Source organism: Pelobates fuscus, chromosome 10 (genome assembly GCF_036172605.1).
Source record: "Pelobates fuscus isolate aPelFus1 chromosome 10, aPelFus1.pri, whole genome shotgun sequence".
Classification (NCBI taxonomy): Eukaryota; Metazoa; Chordata; class Amphibia; order Anura; family Pelobatidae; genus Pelobates; species Pelobates fuscus.
Window position 1 is genome coordinate 103450822 of NC_086326.1, and position 17661 is coordinate 103468482.

Genomic DNA, 17661 nt, shown 5'->3' on the forward strand with positions numbered 1-17661 from the left:
TATTCACAGAACCTAAGGGTCTACAGTTAAGACCAAGGATATCATTCATTGTGTGCGCAACCACCGCCCTCTTTTCTGTTTTATCTAATGTAATAGGTTGCTAGAAAAGTAATCACTGAGAACTTAGTAAGTTATTTTACAGTTGCAGGAGAGGAGTCATGGGGGTGGAGGGGATGAAAACCTGCTAACAGTTTAAATGATATGCTTTCCTGAAGAAATGTGTTTTCAAAGATTTCTGGAGGAGTGGAGACTGGGTGAAAGTCTAACAGAGAAGGGAAGGGAGATTCACAGAAAAGGTGCAGCCCTGGAGAAGTCTTAGAGGCGAGCATCAGATGTAGGAGTACGGACAGAGGATAGGCGTAGGTCTTCGGCAGAGCACAGGGGCCTTGACGGGACATATTTGTGTATTAGGGAGGATAGGTAGGTTGAAGCAGCACTATGTAGGGACTTTTAAGCAAGCACCAGAATCTTAAATTGAGCCCTGTATCTAACTGGAAGCCAATGGAGGGACTGACAGAGGAAGGAGGCATGGGAGGTGCGGGTGGACAGGAAAATGAGCCTTGCCGCCGCATTCCTTATAGATTGCAATCTGGCAACGCGTAAGACCACTGAGAAGGGGATTGCAGTAGTCAAGGCGGGAAAGAACAACGGCATGGACGAGCACCTTAGCCGCGTCTGGTGTTTAATAAGGGTGAATGTGAGCTATGTTTTTGAGATGGAAGCAACAGGATTTGGCGATCAACTGGACATGAAGGGTGAAGGAGAGGTCAGAGTCAAAGAGAGCACCTTGGCAGGGAGTAGCAACACTTGAGGGAGGAGGTCAGAAGTTCTGTTTTGGACAGGTTGAGTTTAAGGAAGTGAGCAGCCATCCACTTGGAAATCGTAGAGAGTCAGTCAGAGACACAAGTCAAGATGGGTGGAGATAGATCAGGAGAGGACAGGTAGATTTGCGTGTCATCTGCATATAAATGATAATGGAAGCCAAAGGAGCTGATGAGTTTACCAAGGGAGGCAGTATAGATAGAGACAGTGGCGTACATACCAGGGGCCCGGCCGCCCCTGCAACCCGGTATGTAGCCACTGTGGACAGCCTCTTCTCCTGGGGGGGCCCAGGAGCCGGCCACCTCCGGGCCCCCCGAGGCTGGCCCTGCTGTCACCACATGGCCGGTCCTGCGGGCGCGCGAGGGAGCACTCTCCCCTGAGTGCTTCCTCTTCAGCTCCCTTGCGCACCACACTGATACCGGACGTCATCTTCCGGCACCGTCATCTCTACGCGGCACGCGAGGGAGCTGAAGAGGAAGCACTCAGGGGAGAGTGCTCCCTCGCGCGCCAGCCTGCCTGACTGCCCGCCCAGTGACCAGCAGCACCACTGAACCCCAGGGAATCCCCTCAGCACTCCAAAAGGTAAGGAGGCTGGGGGGATTACATTTAAAAAAAACATGTGAGTGTTAGTGTTACTGTGAGTGTTAGTGTGTGTGTTAGTGTTACTGTGAGCATTAGTGTTACTGTGAGTGTTAGTGTGTGTGTTAGTGTTACTGTGAGTGTTAGTGTGTGTGTTAGTGTGTGTGTTAGTGTGTGTTAGTGTTACTGTGAGCGTTAGTGTGTGTGTTAGTGTTACTGTGAGTGTTAGTGTGTGTGTTACTGTGTGTGTTAGTGTGTGTGTTAGTGTGAGTGTCAGTGAGTGGGTTACTTTGTGTGTCTGTTACTGAGTGTGTTTGTGTGTGTGTTAGTGAGTCTGTTTGATGTCTGTTAGTGAGTGTGTGTTTGTCAGTGAGAGTGTATGTTTTGTAAGTGAGTGTGTATGTATGTCTGTTGCTGAGTGTGTCTCTGTCAGTAAATGTGTGTGTCTGTTAGCTAGTGTGTATGCGTCTGTTCGTGATAGTGTGTGTGTGTGTATCTTCAGCACTTACCTTTCTCCAGCGCCGGACTCCCTTGGCGCTGGGGATCCCTCTGCCTCTCAGCTCCAAATGCGCATGCACGGCAAGAGCTGTGCGCGCATTCAAACCGCCCATAGGAAAGCATTACTCAATGCTTTCCTATGGACGTTCAGTGTCTTAGAATCGCGGAAGCTCCTCTAGCGGCTATCAGTGGATTAACCCTCAGTGAAACATAGCAGTTTCTCTGAAACTGCTATGCTTTCAGTTGCAGGGTTAAAACAAGAGGGACCTGACACCCAGACCACTTCATTGAGCTGATGTGATCTGGGTGTCTGTAGTGGTCCTTTAAGTGTGTGTGCATCTGCATGCACTGGCGTACATACCGCGGTCGCAGGGGTCGCAGCCCTGCAACCCCTGCGACCAGGTGCCTGCTGCCATGTGTTGCGGCCCTGGCCCGCGCAGAGTAAGCGCGCGGGGGGGCCCACGGATCAATTTCGCACCGGGGGGCCCATAGGTCATGTGTACGCCACTGGATAGAGAGCAGTAGGGGACCTAGGACAGAACCTTGGGAAACACCAACAGAGAGGGGTTGGGGAGAAGAGGCACAACCAGAGAAAGATACACTGAAAAAGCGCTGGGAGAGGTAGGAGGAGCACCAGGAGAGAGCAATATCCCGTAGACCGAGATTAAGGGGAATGAAAAGAAGCTGTTGATGATCAACAGTGTCAAAGGCAGCAGAAAGATCAAGGAGAATTAGGATAGAGTAATGGCTGCGAGATTTAGCAGCAATAAATTGTTGGATACTTTGGTCACAGCTGTTTCAACAGAGTGACGAGCGCAGATTCCAGACTGATGCAGGTCAAGCAGAGAGTTGGATTCAAGGAAGTCTGTCAATCTTGCATACATAACTCTTTCAAGGATCTTGGAGGCAAACGGCAGTAGCGATATAGGGCGGTAGTTGGATGGAGAGTTGGGGTCAGGCTTGGGCTTTTTCAGAAGCGGCGTTTTGGTTGCATGCTTGAAGGGTGAAGAAAATGTGCCGGAGGAATGGGAGAGATTGAAAATTTTAGTGAGAGGATGAGCAAGAGAGGGAGACAGAGTGCAGATCAGATATGAGGGAATAGGATCCAGGGAACAGGTGGTGAGGCGGAAGGACTGGAGCAGAGCAGAAACCTCTTCTGTTGTGGTAGGTGCAAATGACCTTAGAACAGCAGAGGGGGTGGAGTTGGGTGATGCATTGGAAGGTGAGGGAGAGAGGTTCCCTGATTGCAACTCACTTCACTGAGAAGATTTCTACAAAGTTTGAGGTGGACAGGGTGGTAGGAGGAGAGGGAGCAACAGGGTGAAGGAGAGCATTAAAAGTGTGAAATCGTTTGGGTTCGCAGGAGAGTGTGGCTATGAGGGTATTGAAGTAATTTAATTTTGCAGAGGAAAGAGCCAGAGTGTAGGAGCGCAGCATACATTTATAGTGGAGGTGCAGAGTGAGACTTTCTCCAACAACGTTCAGCAGTTCTTGAACATTTTTGGAGATATTGGGTCAGTTTGGTGTGCCAGGGTTGTAATTGGGAACGCTTGCTGCATTTAAATTTTGGGGGTGCCATGATGTCTAGTTGAGAGGAGAGAGTGGAGTTGGATGAGTGAGGATGCAGAGTTAGGGCAAATAAGATTTGAGATGGGTAAAAGGAGAGTGTGGTGGAGAAATGCTGGAGATCAAAGCAGTTGAGGTTTCTGCGAGATTGGAGAGTTGAGGGTGGTGAAATTTGGGCATGGGGTATGCCGATGTCAAAGGTCAGCAGATGGTGGTCAGATAAAGGAAATGGAACAGTGGAGAGATTGGAGGTGGTACAGAGATTGGTGAAGATGAGGTCAAGAGTATTTCCTGCTGTATGAGTTGCTGATGTAGACCACTGTAAGGCCGAAGGAGGAGGTTACAGAGAGCAAACGGCATCAGGGCAGTTGAGGTTGTTGATTGGGATGCTAAGGTACCCAAGTATAAGGGAAGGAGTTCTAGAGGAGAGAAAGTGGGGTAGCCAAGAAGAAAAGTGTTCAATGAATAGCCTAGGATGACCGGGGGGGGGGATATATGATGGCAGGGAGGATAGTTTGAAAAGTACATTGAGGGGAGAGAAGGATGCCTACACCGCCGCCTTTACAGTTGAGTCTGGGAATGTGGGAGAATTGTAGTCCACCGAAACATAAAGAAGCAGCCAGGTCTCAGTGAGTGCAAGAAGTGTGAGGGAATTAGAGATGAAGAGGTCGTGTATGGCTTATTTAATATTGATTTAATATTGCTACAGACTCTATGACTCTATGAAAATACTGCCATCTTTTTTGTTGGTGAGCTTTTTAAGAGCTCATGAAACACATTTCAGCTAATGTTATATGAGAAGCATTACTTGTGTTTTGTCTGTCTAGTACAACAAGTGAGAAAGCCAAAGGAGATGTGACACGTGTACTTAGTGATGAGGAGTATCTCACTATTAGTTCTACTTCTGTGACCTCTCCTTCCTGGGGGGAGACACCGGAAGGCACCCCAGCTGGATACAGAGCAATCCAGCAGCATGCTTTGAAGTTGCTCCCACAATCCCTCACCTCCACAGAATCTTGTGATAATGATAGCGAATGGGAAGACTTGGAAGAAATTGAAGAAACAGAGGAAAAAATGAAAGGTTCTCAGGTGAGCATATATATAAAATGTATAACACATTTTATGTCATATGGATGTTGAAGTTTGTACAAAAATGTTTGTAAAAATATTTTACTGATCCACTACAGTAAGGAAACAAAACTGAATATTTATTGTATGCAACATTTGTGCTTCTATTTTTCTTTCTTGATTCCATTCTTCTTTAAATGCTTCTTTTTCTGTTTTTATAAAATACTTTAATAAATACTAATGTATAACATATGTCAAGGCGCTAAGTCACAATGGATACTGAAATAATGAAAAAAAAAAACACTCACACTTACTCTCTCGCTGTGTTCTATATTTTTTGTAATGTGTGTAATGTGTAATCACTGTGCATACTAATGTGATGTGTTTTTCCTATAACAGGCAGGATGCATTGGGAAATTTGAGACATTCTCCACTCAACTGCCCTCAAAGTTGCATCTCCCTTCCACAACAAGTAGAACATTTCAGGTTGTGATCCCTGGAAGACGGAAGAAGACCCCATCTCCAATTATGAGGCTCAAAGCACCTTCACCTACCAGAAACATTGGACTTTCTCCTTCACCAATAATAACACATGTACCTCCTTCTCCTACAAGAAATCCACCATTCCAAAGCATGACCTCTTCTGCATGTAACATCTTACAACCAGAACCCTGTGATTCACACCTGAAACCAACCTTAAATTCTCCACACAGTATGAGTAAAGGTGACCAGGAATACCCTGACACCATATGCCATAGAAACCCTAATCAAATAAATGATGAATGTATTACTTTAAATCAGTCAACCAAGGACATCACTATTGAAGACTCTTCGGAACTAAATAATATTGCTCCTATACAAACCAATGTTAATAGTCTCACTTTACACCCTGAACAATCAGGTAATGAAGACAGAACACTTAATCAGAATCATTTCAATCAGTCCAACAATGGCAGAATCATAGTACAAACTATTTCTTATGATGAAACAAAAAGTGAAACTAGAACTTTGCATCGTCACATACCTGAACATTTAAATAATGACCAAAAAACATTTGGTGGTAACATTGTGATCCCTGGAATTTCCATTAGATCATCATATTCCATGTCAACTGACCAGTCACAAAATGTAGCACAACAAAATAAGACAACTGGAAGCAAGCACCCAGCCACAGGGAATGTTTCCAGTGACAGTCAAGCAGGTAAGATCCTAGCAGTAGTTTACATGAATTGTTGATGAAATGGGTCTTTAGGGTCACTGTGGGTCCTTCCATTTAAACTTTGTCAGAATTAATATATTATAGCTTGGTTTCAAAATCTAGAGAGTACTTGAAGGCCTGACTCTGTTAAGAGTGAAGACTGGCAACGGATTATGGGAATTGGCATTTTTCTACATCTACCCTATGACATTGCTACCCCACATTTAGAGGGTTTAGGGTAGTATGAGGGTAGTTAGCTGTCATTAACCTATTTTCACCAGGCCAGAGATGTGTTGTGTTAGTGGCAGGCAGTGATGAGTAGCGACAGGGTCATAAGCCAGTTCGTAACAAGTTGTCAAATAGAAGGTGGCAGCACCTATAGATATTAAGGCCGAGCCAGTAGCCGCTACTTAGTGACTGGCTTTCCGTAGCAGCAGCTGGTAACAGCCTATATTTATAAATGTTGCACCTGCTATATTAAACCGACACCATGCCTCCCAAACATGCTGTATTAAAATTGCAACTACAGGAATACCCTTGTACAATTAATTCCAAATATCATTTATCTCTCAATATTAAAGAGGACACTGGGCTAAAAATAATAGGGTTACATTTTTCATAACTGAAATAATAAAATAGCTGGAGGCAACAAACTGACATGTTACTTCACTGACAAGATTAAACAGCTAAGGAAAGAATTCTCCCCTCCTTGCCTTTCTGTTTCTCAATCACACATAGATCATGCCTTTCCTACCCGTCAGACATTCTCCCCAGCTACTGACCAAGAGGAGGCTGCTCTTCTTTGCTCCTCTCGCCCCACCACTTGCCCCTCGATCCTGTCCCATCTCACCTTATCAGATCTCTCTCCACTTGTCTCGTGCCTTCTCTAACACACATCTTCAACTGTTCGCTCTCTTCTGGCATCGTCCCTGCTGACCTTAAACATGCCACTGTAGTACCTATACTAAAAAAACCATCCCTCGACCCGTCCACCCCCTCTAACTAGCGTCCCATATCCCTGCTCCCTTTTTCCTCAAAGCTTCTGGAAAGACTTGTCTTTACCCGTGTGTCTCATTTCCTCAATTCCAACTCTCTCCTTGACCCCCTTCAATCTGGCTTCCGCCCTCTCCACTCTACAGAGACTGCCCTTATCAAAGTTACTAACGACCTAATCGCAGCTAAATCCAAAGGCCACTACTCCATACTAATTCTTCTTGACCTCTCAGCGGCCTTTGACACCGTTGATCATGCTCTCCTTCTTCAAACTCTTCAATCGCTTGGTCTCTGTGACTCTGTCCTCTCGTGGTTTTCCTCTTATCTCTCCCAACGCTCATTCAGTGTCTCTTTTTCTAATGATACCTCCTCCCCTCGCCCTGTCTCGGTTGGAGTCCCCCAAGGCTCCGTCCTTGGTCCCCTTCTATATTCTCTTTATACTGCCTCTCTTGGCAAACTTATTACCTCTTTTGGATTCCACTACCACCTGTACGCTGATGACACCCAGCTATATCTCTCCTCCACGGACCTCTCCCCTGCCGTCCTGCAACGTGTCACTGCTTGCCTTTCTTCCATCTCTGACTGGATGTCCTCCCGCTTTCTGAAACTCAATCTCTCAAAAACTGAGCTCCTTGTCTTTCCTCCTCCTAATACTGATCCTCCTCTTTCGCTATCCCTTCAAGTTTGTAGTACCAACATCAGTCCATCCTTGCAAGCGCGCTGTCTTGGCATCATACTTGACTCTGGTCTCACCTTTGAGCCTCACATCCAGCATGTTGCCAAATCCTGTAGATTCCATCTTAAAAACATAGCCCGCATCCGCCCCTTTCTTGCACCAGATACTACCAAGGAGCTTGTCCATGCTCTAGTAATTTCCCGCATGGATTATTGTAACCCTCTCCTGATTGGTCTTCCCAAAAGCCGTACTGCACCCCTACAGTCCGTAATGAACGCTGCTGCTAGACTGATTTTCCTCTCTAGTCGTTTCTCTCACACCTCACCCCTCTGCCAGTCCTTACATTGGCTTCCTGTATGCTATAGGAGTCAATTCAAGGTACTAACTCACACCTATAAAGCACTGAACAACTCTAGCCCCTCTTATATCTCCTCACAGATCCATAGGTATGTCCCTTCTCGGTCTCTCCGCTCTGCCCGTGACCACCTCCTGTCCGTTGTCCGCACCCGTACGGCCAACTCGCGCTTGCAGGACTTTTCGCGGGCGGCTCCCTTCCTATGGAATAGCCTGCCTACCGCCATCAGACTCTCCCCTAGTCTTGCATCTTTTAAGAAGTGCCTTAAAACCCATCTCTTTAGGAAAGCTTATGGCCTCCAAGACTAACCCCTACCTCACATACCTGTCTCTTGCCCTCTCCCAAAGGGCAGCCCACCTTATTTGATTGCAAATTCCTGTCCTAATGTGTTTTACACCCCACCTCCTATAGAATGTAAGCTCGATTGAGCAGGGTCCTCTTCAACCTATTGTTCCTGTAAGTTTATTTGTAATTGTCCTATTTATAGTTAAATCCCCTCTCATAATATTGTAAAGCGCTACGGAATCTGTTGGCGCTATATAAATGGCAATAATAATAATAAATAATAAAGCAAAAGCGACTCAACATTGTGAAAAATAGCCTTTCCATGTCCTAGTCATGATGTGAAATTTGAATAAAGGCCATTTTTCTTTATCCTTGAGGATTTAAGCCTTTTTTCCGTTCTATGGAGGAGATGGTTATCTAACAATGATACAGTGCCAAAACCCCACACATACAACTACTCTCCAGCTCTTGTAGATATCCAATTTACTATTGTTTTCCTGGCCTGTAGGCTGTTTTAGGTGTGAAATGCAGTTTATATATGACTAAAGAGGTAACTGTTAACTACTGCTCTAGTATAGTACAGATCCATTAGAATACCAAAGTTTGAATGTAACTTCTAGACTTGTTCATAGTTAAAAAAAAAACAAAAAAAAATGGTTTTGCCAAAACAATTTGTCTGAAAAAAAAATGTTGGTTGGAACGAAATTTTGGGAAAACCAATTAGGATGAGCCAATAGGGCTCTAATATTGGCCAATCAGTGTACTGCAATGTAAACATTGTATATATATTTTGCAGTACAGTAATAGGTGCATTTTGCTGCCTTTGGTTAACAGACCAGGTGAGAAAAAGTAACCAACAAAGGGGGAAAATATTTACTTTAAATAAATATAGATTTTTATTGCTTCTCCCCCCCCCCCTCTATTGGTCACTTCTCAATTGATCTGTGAATACAATCTACATTTAATCATCAAACATATTTTTTCCCCTCAATCATCTCTATTTTTTGGTGCCACTGTTGGATCGAATCTAATGAACTGTTCGTTCGTTGTCCGTTTCTGTTTTTACATGATACATTCATATTGCGCTTCAGAGTTATGGAATTCAGATAACCCATTGATTACCCAAGGTTTGGACGAATTACAATTCTTTTGAAACCTAATGCACAAGTGTAGTCACTTCACATAAAACACACTACAAGTGAACCATGCTCTTGAGATACGAGGAGTTGTTGTAAGGGCACAGTTTGCTAATGGGCTGTTTTTCTTGCAGAGAGACATCCTAACATGGATTATTCAACATCTCAAGAGACAAGCAAGTCTCCGCAAAGTGATAACGAGGTAAATATTTTTTAATTGTATATAGTGTGAGTTTAAATTACAAGTTATTCAGGCTCAAAATTAAACTCTTCCAAATGTTACACATTGGAATTCATAGAACAGAGGTGCCATGGTAATTTGAGTTATAGTGTGTTTTAGTTAACAACAAGAAAAAAGCTTCTTTAGTGAACACTAATTAGTGAAAACCAAATGTGCAAAATGTAGGGCAAACTAGCTGAGTTTGAAGTTTTTTTTACAAAGCTATCTTGCCTTTTACAAATTACATTTTTCAGTTTATCGCAATTCACTATTTCGTGAACCAATCCTGAATATATATATATAATGTTTATTTTCCACCACACAGAGGGATTGTTTCCATGTCTGTTGCAATCAAATGCCAACAAGTCAATACTCTATAAAATGACTGACTCTTGTTAGCAATTAATGTTGTAACATTTAATGACTGCTAATTCATGTTTCACGAAAGGTCTAACATGTTTCATTTAGGTTTAACTAGAAAAAGCAAAATAACAGATGCACATTTTTTTTTCTTTTCATAATTCTTTATTCAACAAGAGTAAAAGCATGGCATTTCTTAAAGCTGCACATTTTTCATTATGGTTTAATATTAGAACTCAAGCTAGATAGATGTGTCTACTCAATAAATACGCACATTTTAAGTGAAATAAAGAAAAACACGATAATTACCAATCTTGCAGAGGCTAGACTAACTAGGAAGTCATCCTATTCTGGCTTTGCTGCAAACATTCAGCAAGCATGTAAGAGTAGCAACCACTTATGAGTGTGAGCAAGTGATGTTATATTAGATAGTATACTATCAATTCCTATTATAATAAACATACGGTAAGCATGTCATAGTATCAACTGCCTATGATTAGGAACATATGGATAATATCAACAGTTCACTAGTATGCAATTGTGAACAGGAAGACTTATAATAAAGCTTATTGCAGGAAGGAAATTGAGCAGAAGTATAAGAGCCACCAGGTATATGTTAGAGTAGATCAATAGGCAACAAAAAGGAAGGGTACAGCATTAGGCCATATCATTATATGTATTAGTGGCTAGAACATTAGCTACAACGGCTGAAAGGGAAAGTGAGAACATTATGGTGGACTAAAAGTAAGCCCGGGTCCCTGTATCAACCGATGCCACAGGTATCTTCAGATGGGTGCTAGCTCCGCTGTCTTCAAACTGATATTGGGCAAATCCCCCACTGCCTCCAGGCCTTATGTAGGTATCCTCCATGTCACTGGGAGTATGATGGTGTGTCTGCATCTTCGCTCCCCGTGCCCAGACCGGTGTACAAGCCAGTTCCAGCTGTCTCAAAGCCATCCAGGTCCAGTGTCAGGGGTAAGATCCTGTGAGACAGTGCCACAAGCTTGTAGATCGTGGCTTCTGGCCCGGAAGAAGAACAGAGCACCGGAGCGCCTCTGGGAACCTCAGGAGCAGCTGAGGTGAGTATTTGCTGCTGCTGGTGGGATTCGATCGGGGTCCAGAAGGCCTTGCATACCGCATCAAAAGCTCCAAGGAACCTGGATTCCCACTGATATAGTGGGTGGTCGGTCAGCGTGGCGGCCATCTTCAGTGTGCCGCGAGGGTTCTCCACCGCAAGCCGAGTGAGAGATATTGAGCCTTTCAGGTACCACCGGCTTCTCTGTTGGGGACCGGGATATCCCCCACCGGTCCAAAGGGACTGAGGCACTCAGTGTTATGAGGTCGGTCGCCTCTCCCGACAGTTTGTGCGTCTGCCCTAGTAGGCCTCAAGGCCAGTTGCTTGTAAGTCCGCTATCGGGCGTTCCTCAAACCAGACTACATAGGTGGCATGTAGGGCTTGGGTGCATGTGCACCGTGCGTGCAAGTAAATCAGCTGCTTTTATACAGTCAATGCTCAGGATAGTAAGAGTACCACAGAAACACGTCCGCCCATTTTGCTTGCCAGACTCCGCCCCCCACAAATGCACATTTTAATACATCCAATGTAAAAAAACAACAACATTTATTTTATATTTAAGTACATTGACTCACTATAGCCTATCTAGAACCATAGTGTAGTTTCCAATAAATAACTGTGAAATTTGATTAGTCAGATATATGGACACACAAGAGTAAACTTGCTCAGAAATTCGCATGTGACGTGCACATGTACTGAAGGAATATTTTACTGTGGCAATGAATTTGAAAGTACACATTTTCTTGATATATGTCTAATTTACAAAACAGCAAATACCAAGTGGTGGTATCAGTAGGGCTTCTGGGAGTAACAAAGTGTTGATCAGGGAAACCTGATAGCATTTTAAGCAAACATTAATCGAGTTTTGGAATTGACAAGTAATTGAATTAACAGTTCCCTTCTAAAGACCAGCTTTGAAACAAGTCCACAGTTTTTTAATTTTCAAAAACTAGCCACCATCTTCAGCAAGAAAGTGAGGGAGATCATTGACATGCTGAGATATAATACATTATATTGGTCATTGCAAACCTTTAAACTAATCTGACAAGCATTAGTCAATATATACAGGGAAAGAGAGTGATTTGTCATGCCAATGGCATTGCAATCAATATTTGACTTAAGGGACAAAACCAATGGAATTGTAAAAGATGAAATATCTCTTGTTCACCAGCAGTCATCATAAGAAGCAAAAGAGGATACTAAACTGTGTTATACTCTATTGAAAATAATAATAATAATAATATACTCTATTGAAACATAGACTTAATAATATTAACCCCTTAAGGACACATGACATGTGTGACATGTCATGATTCCCTTTTATTCCAGATGTTTGTTCTTTAAGGGGTTAAACAATTTTTTTTGTGATAGAATCCTACTGCTCATACAGTTGCACCAATTATGAAGTGTGTGGCACTTAGGAAGGAATGCATCAAACTCTTTTTTTCACAAATATCTATTGTATTAGCAAATATGCTTCCTTAGATTTACTAACTGTCAAAATGACTAGATATTTTGAGGAACATATTTAGTTTTCTATATATTTAAGTGATTTATCTATATCTTTTTCAAATTGGTTTGCCATAACAACACACATTGATGTTTTATCCAGTGTTCAGATAGTACTTTACTTAAATGTTTAATCTGTTTTATGCATAGCTGCTTTTAATACTGTCCAGAAATATATACTTGACTGTGCAGTGGGACTCCTATATGCTGAGGCTGATTGAGCAGACTAGGAATTGTAGTCTAAAACAGAGGTAGGCATTCCAATGTCTAGCCTTGCCCCGAGCCATCCCTACTGATTAGATTGGCACTGAAATTCATGCAGTATATGATTACAAGTTCATAATCGTGTCTTTTATTCACCCAGGTCTCAATTTATTTTTACAGATTTCAGTGCTGAGAAGAAACACCTTATTTTCAGTTAATGATCTTTCATAATTTTGTGTCATCAACACAAGTTGGGACACTGCTTTCAATGTACTCTTCCTGGTTGTACTGTCATTGACTATCATAACACCCAAATGAAACACTTTCAGAAAGAGGCTATTTTATTGGGAGATTTGACATTTTGTGCCAAAGACAATCTTAAATTCCCGACAAGGAGTGTTGCCTCAGTCAGCTGGGAAATGCCTTGGCAACACCATCAATTTGAAGAAAAAGCTGGGTCACTCTGGCTGTAATACAAACCAAAAAGTATTTGGAAACAAACAGAAGGCCAGTAGTGTGGTTCCATGGCACTGAAATTGGAAGATGAGCTTGGCTTAGTGTGTCACCCTGATGTGCAAGTGTCAAATAGTTATACATTATATAATATGTTTTGAGAGACTTGGCATACCCAAATACAAATGTCTCACAGTGCATGTGAGCCCAGACAAGATACCTATTCATTCATCACTTACATATCTTTGTTCATAGGTCTGTTTCATGGACATCTACTTGGACAAAGCAAACAATGGAAGCTTGGGGTTCTCACTGGCTGGAAACACAAACGATGGAATGTTTACCATAAAGGCAATCTGCCCTGGTAGTGTGGCAGCACAGGATGGGAGGCTGTGTGTAGGAGATTTATTGTTAGAGGTAAGGGATGTGCTACAATGTTATGTATGTTGACTCTCCCATATAATTTGGGCTACAGGACAGCATTACAGTTATCAGAACATTTTATCTTACGTAGCTGATGAGCTTTCTTGATTGAAGTCAGATGATTCTTTTTTTTTTTTTAATTACAGTTTTCTGATTAAAACTGTCAGGTGTCTTGATAATAGCAAGTCAGCCACCCTTTCACGGTAAAATATGGGGTTCAAGAACATGTGTGACCCTGGTACTTCACCCCCCCCACCCCTCCCATGCAGCAGAAATGAATGCAGATGCCAGATATAACAATATTTCTGCTACGAATATAAATATGAGAATTCAATGCATTGCATTGCATAGAAACAAATATTTTTAATAAATAATTCAGTGCCCTGCCCTTTTCTGTTTTCCAGGTAAATGGACGTGCTTTAACCGGGCTCACACTTGGAATGGTGGTTAGCATACTTAGAGAAGCCACAGGCACAGTGCATCTCTCCGTGCGGAAAATTGCACAATGCAGCAATGATTGTACAGGTACAAACACAACAAATCCTCTGAGTAACTAAAACTATAAAGTAAGGAGCCTTGCTAAAAAAAGTACCTGACACTATTCATTAAGGCTTTTACTTGATTTTTCTCCCTCTTCTCACTATTTCTGGTACTTCTTTTTTGGTATGTATTAATGGTTGGGCAGTTCTTTTTTCAGATATTTATAAGACTTTGTATCTGGAATGTTACTACTGTTTTTTTTTCAATCATTCAGTATGCATATTTGTCATTGTGATACATTGTGTATATCTTTTGTTTGGGTATAGCTTTATGAATGTAAAGGTTTATTGCCACATATCTTGTAATACCTTTTATTTTGTGCCCAATTAATAAAGTGCATTTTATTTATATCGGTGTGCTCCTCATTCATTATCATTGACTATTCATTGACCCAAGCTGTCAATAGATGTATTGCTATTATATGTAGTGTATTTGTTTATTGTAATCTATCCTGTGGTATCCAATAATATAAGTGGGAGAAGGTGCAACCGGGAGTAGGTGTAAACAAATACACCCTTGCATTCACACACACTAATATTCTGTGCACATGCATCAAAAAACATTGTGTGTTATAAGGTTGGCTAATGGCTAGTAAATTATAGACATGGCTAATAGCATATAACTTAAAATTTCTAGCATTACTCTGTACATATTAAAAAAAACAAAAAAACTCTGTAATCAGGCTTTCCTGATGTTTTAGCATGGGAGTATTCACTTAATCTGCTGTGTCAGTCGGTAACTTTGGCAGGGTAAGTCACTCAACACTGGATTTTGTGCAGGTAGACAACAAATCTTGTGAAAATGGCTATACCCCAACTGCAATGGGAAATCTCATATTTACTAAAGCCAAATCTGCTCAGAAATCAACCAGAATGAATCTGCACCAATTGGCTGGATGCATTTAGCGACTGGGTTAAAATCAGTTTACGTTTAATCCCCAACACTCAGTGGAACAAAGGAATGGACAGTGATTTGTCCATTATTTCAATTAAAGGCAAACATCTGATGCCCACAAGTGTGACTTGGACCCTCCTTATTTTATAGGCCACATCTCCATGGGAATAAGGCCTTTCTAGTGATTGAGCAGCAATGGTAGCCCAGCCAGTAGTTTTTAATCTTTAGCATATATGCAATTGTGGCAATTTGGAGAATAAGGAAAGTTTAAATCCTTCCATATACTAATATGAGAGTTATTATTATTTTGTTTTGAATTTATATGTGCCAGGTGGCTAGCAATTCGATAATGGACTGAACAACGTCGGGTTTTTGCATTCCTCATGGTCCTGTACAGCACCAAATTGTTTGACCCAGTTCAGTACAGTTTAGTGAATAACCCGGTGAGGTTTTTTTTAATCTGTGTCCATGAGATGGAGACATCTCCCCATACAATATAATTTTATTCTGAATGAGGTGATGTTGGCAAATCTGAGAGACAACTAGTAACAGTAGCTTTGTTAGCATTTTCTATATCAGTCTAGTGCAGGCATAGGCAACCTTCGGCACTCCAGATGTTGTGGACTACATCCCCCATAATGCTCTTACACACATAATGCTGGCAAAGCATCAAGGGAGGAGTAGTCCAAAACATCTGCAGTGCCGAAGGTTGCCTATGCCTGGACTCTAGTGCAAGAATAGGCAACCTTCACCACTCTCTAATGTGTGGACTGTTTCTCCCCTGATGCTTTGCCAGTATTATGGATGTAAGAGAATTATGGGTGATGTAGTCCACAGCATCTGGAGTGCCGAAGGCTGCATAACCATGGTCCAGTGCATTGTATCAAAAAAGTGTGTGTATTTTTACAAATTGGAAGAAAAAAAGTATTCACACGTTCAATTTTTTTTTCTCAGAAAATAAAGGAATTTGTTCAGATCTGAAAATCCACATGGCAGAGGATGTCAAAGTAGATTCAGAAAAGGAAAACTTGCAATCACCAGGCAAGTAAGTCCTCTGTTCTTTATAAACAGTTGGTATTTGAAGGAAAAAAAAACAACAATACTGAAACATTAAAACAAATTTTAGGAGCCAAGCCATAGCTCTGATCGGTCGCAAGCCCGCTGAGCTCCGTGAACAAAGGCCTAATAGACACGTTTCAGCGACACCAGCCCCAAACAATCGATCCCACCTGGACCCCCAGGCTACCGACATCAATATGGGCAGAAAAATAAAAAACAAAGACCTGACAAATCGAAACCAGGCATGAGCATAGGCGACTTATGGCGGCAGGCACATGGCGACACACTGTCCAAGATGGCCGCCTACATGGGAGACAGCTCCGACTTCTCAGATGACCAAACCCTGGAACCAGGGGGCCCCCACTTACCTGCCCTGCGGGAACCAAACCCGAAACCGGCATCTACAACCTCCAAACCGGACTCAGCTCCGGTCACTAAGGCTGACATGCAGGAACTGCTGGCAGGACTCAGAAGGGACCTCCAAACAGACATGGCAACGTTCCACAGGGACCTGCAAGGCCTGACTGGCCGTATGGGAACCCTGGAAAGCGACTCCCACAACGCAAAAGCACAACTCACTCAGCTACAAAATGAGATTCACATGCTTCATCATCAGCAAATAGCCACTGAACGGCAGTTTGCTGCACTGGAAGACCGCAGGCGCAGCAACAATATCAAAATCAGAGGGGTAGCGGATACGGTATCCAATGCAGAGCTACCACACTTCATGAGAAGACTCCTAGCAGCGATACTGACCCCCAAACAGGCAAAAACAGTGGTAATCGAGCGCGTGTTTAGGATCCCGAGACCAACAAAGGCACCTGCCACGGCCCCACAGGATCTGATAGCGCGCTTCCAAACGGAGCATGACAAGGCTACAGTAATGGGAGCGCTCAGGGGGAAAACTCCATATAACTTCGAAAACTCATCTCTCACCAAACACTGGCTTACCCATACACAGGGTACATGACACTGCAGCAAATATCCCCTGGATAGCACTTAGAACACGCGGCAGCCTGCTAAATGGAGGTGGCCGCCACCACGCTTCCCCTTACGGACATTTATCCCTCTGTACATAGTTCTAGATTGCGGTACGACCAGATATCCCTTTATTTACAACCCACATACGGCTAATGGTAACAGGACAGGGTAGAAAGGGTTTACCTTAAACTGGGCATCACTGTCCTGAGGTGGAGAGACACAGTGACGAATACACCTTGTTCGCCCTACCTAAAATGAGGCACCTAACGGGTTCCTTACATTAGTAGCCGGCGCGATGTAGGGGAGTCTGTCCTGACGTAAGCCCGCCGGAAAACAGGCCCCCGCTACACGGAGTCCCATTCAGGAGAATGAGGCACCTACCTACCTACACTCCAACTGCCACATAGACAGGCATGTCTTGCTCAAACTACAGGTTCCACGACTGGTCCCCACCACTTATTGCACTGTGGCTGGGACACTACATATAGGCGAAGCAAGAAAGAGGCAGTGCTCCCGTAACTAGCCCTACAAAGACAGGTTCGCACTTACACCAAACACACCTTATCACACCCTTACCTCATGGAGGAAAGATCTGCCCACACACCCTTAACTAACCGGACACCCAAGACCTATTTAGCTACACGTTTGTTGGTTACCCAAACGTTACTCTTTTTATCTATTTTTAAAATGTGCAGCCTACTCAAAATGCTGACCAACTGTTATGTTATCCATATTTTGCTTATTCTGGCTCATGCACATGCTGTTGG

General features: G+C 43.0%; 1 protein-coding gene across 1 annotated transcript in view; it reads left to right on the forward strand.

Moving 5' to 3' along the window:
* The window catches only part of FRMPD2 (FERM and PDZ domain containing 2), a 130754-nt gene that overhangs the window by 74572 nt on the left and 38521 nt on the right, over positions 1-17661 (forward strand). The window contains exons 29-34 of the mRNA XM_063433858.1: positions 4268-4554; positions 4933-5734; positions 9311-9378; positions 13253-13414; positions 13825-13945; positions 15809-15899. Coding sequence (XP_063289928.1) covers positions 4268-4554; positions 4933-5734; positions 9311-9378; positions 13253-13414; positions 13825-13945; positions 15809-15899 — 1531 coding nt within the window. The remainder of the gene's footprint in view (positions 1-4267; positions 4555-4932; positions 5735-9310; positions 9379-13252; positions 13415-13824; positions 13946-15808; positions 15900-17661) is intronic.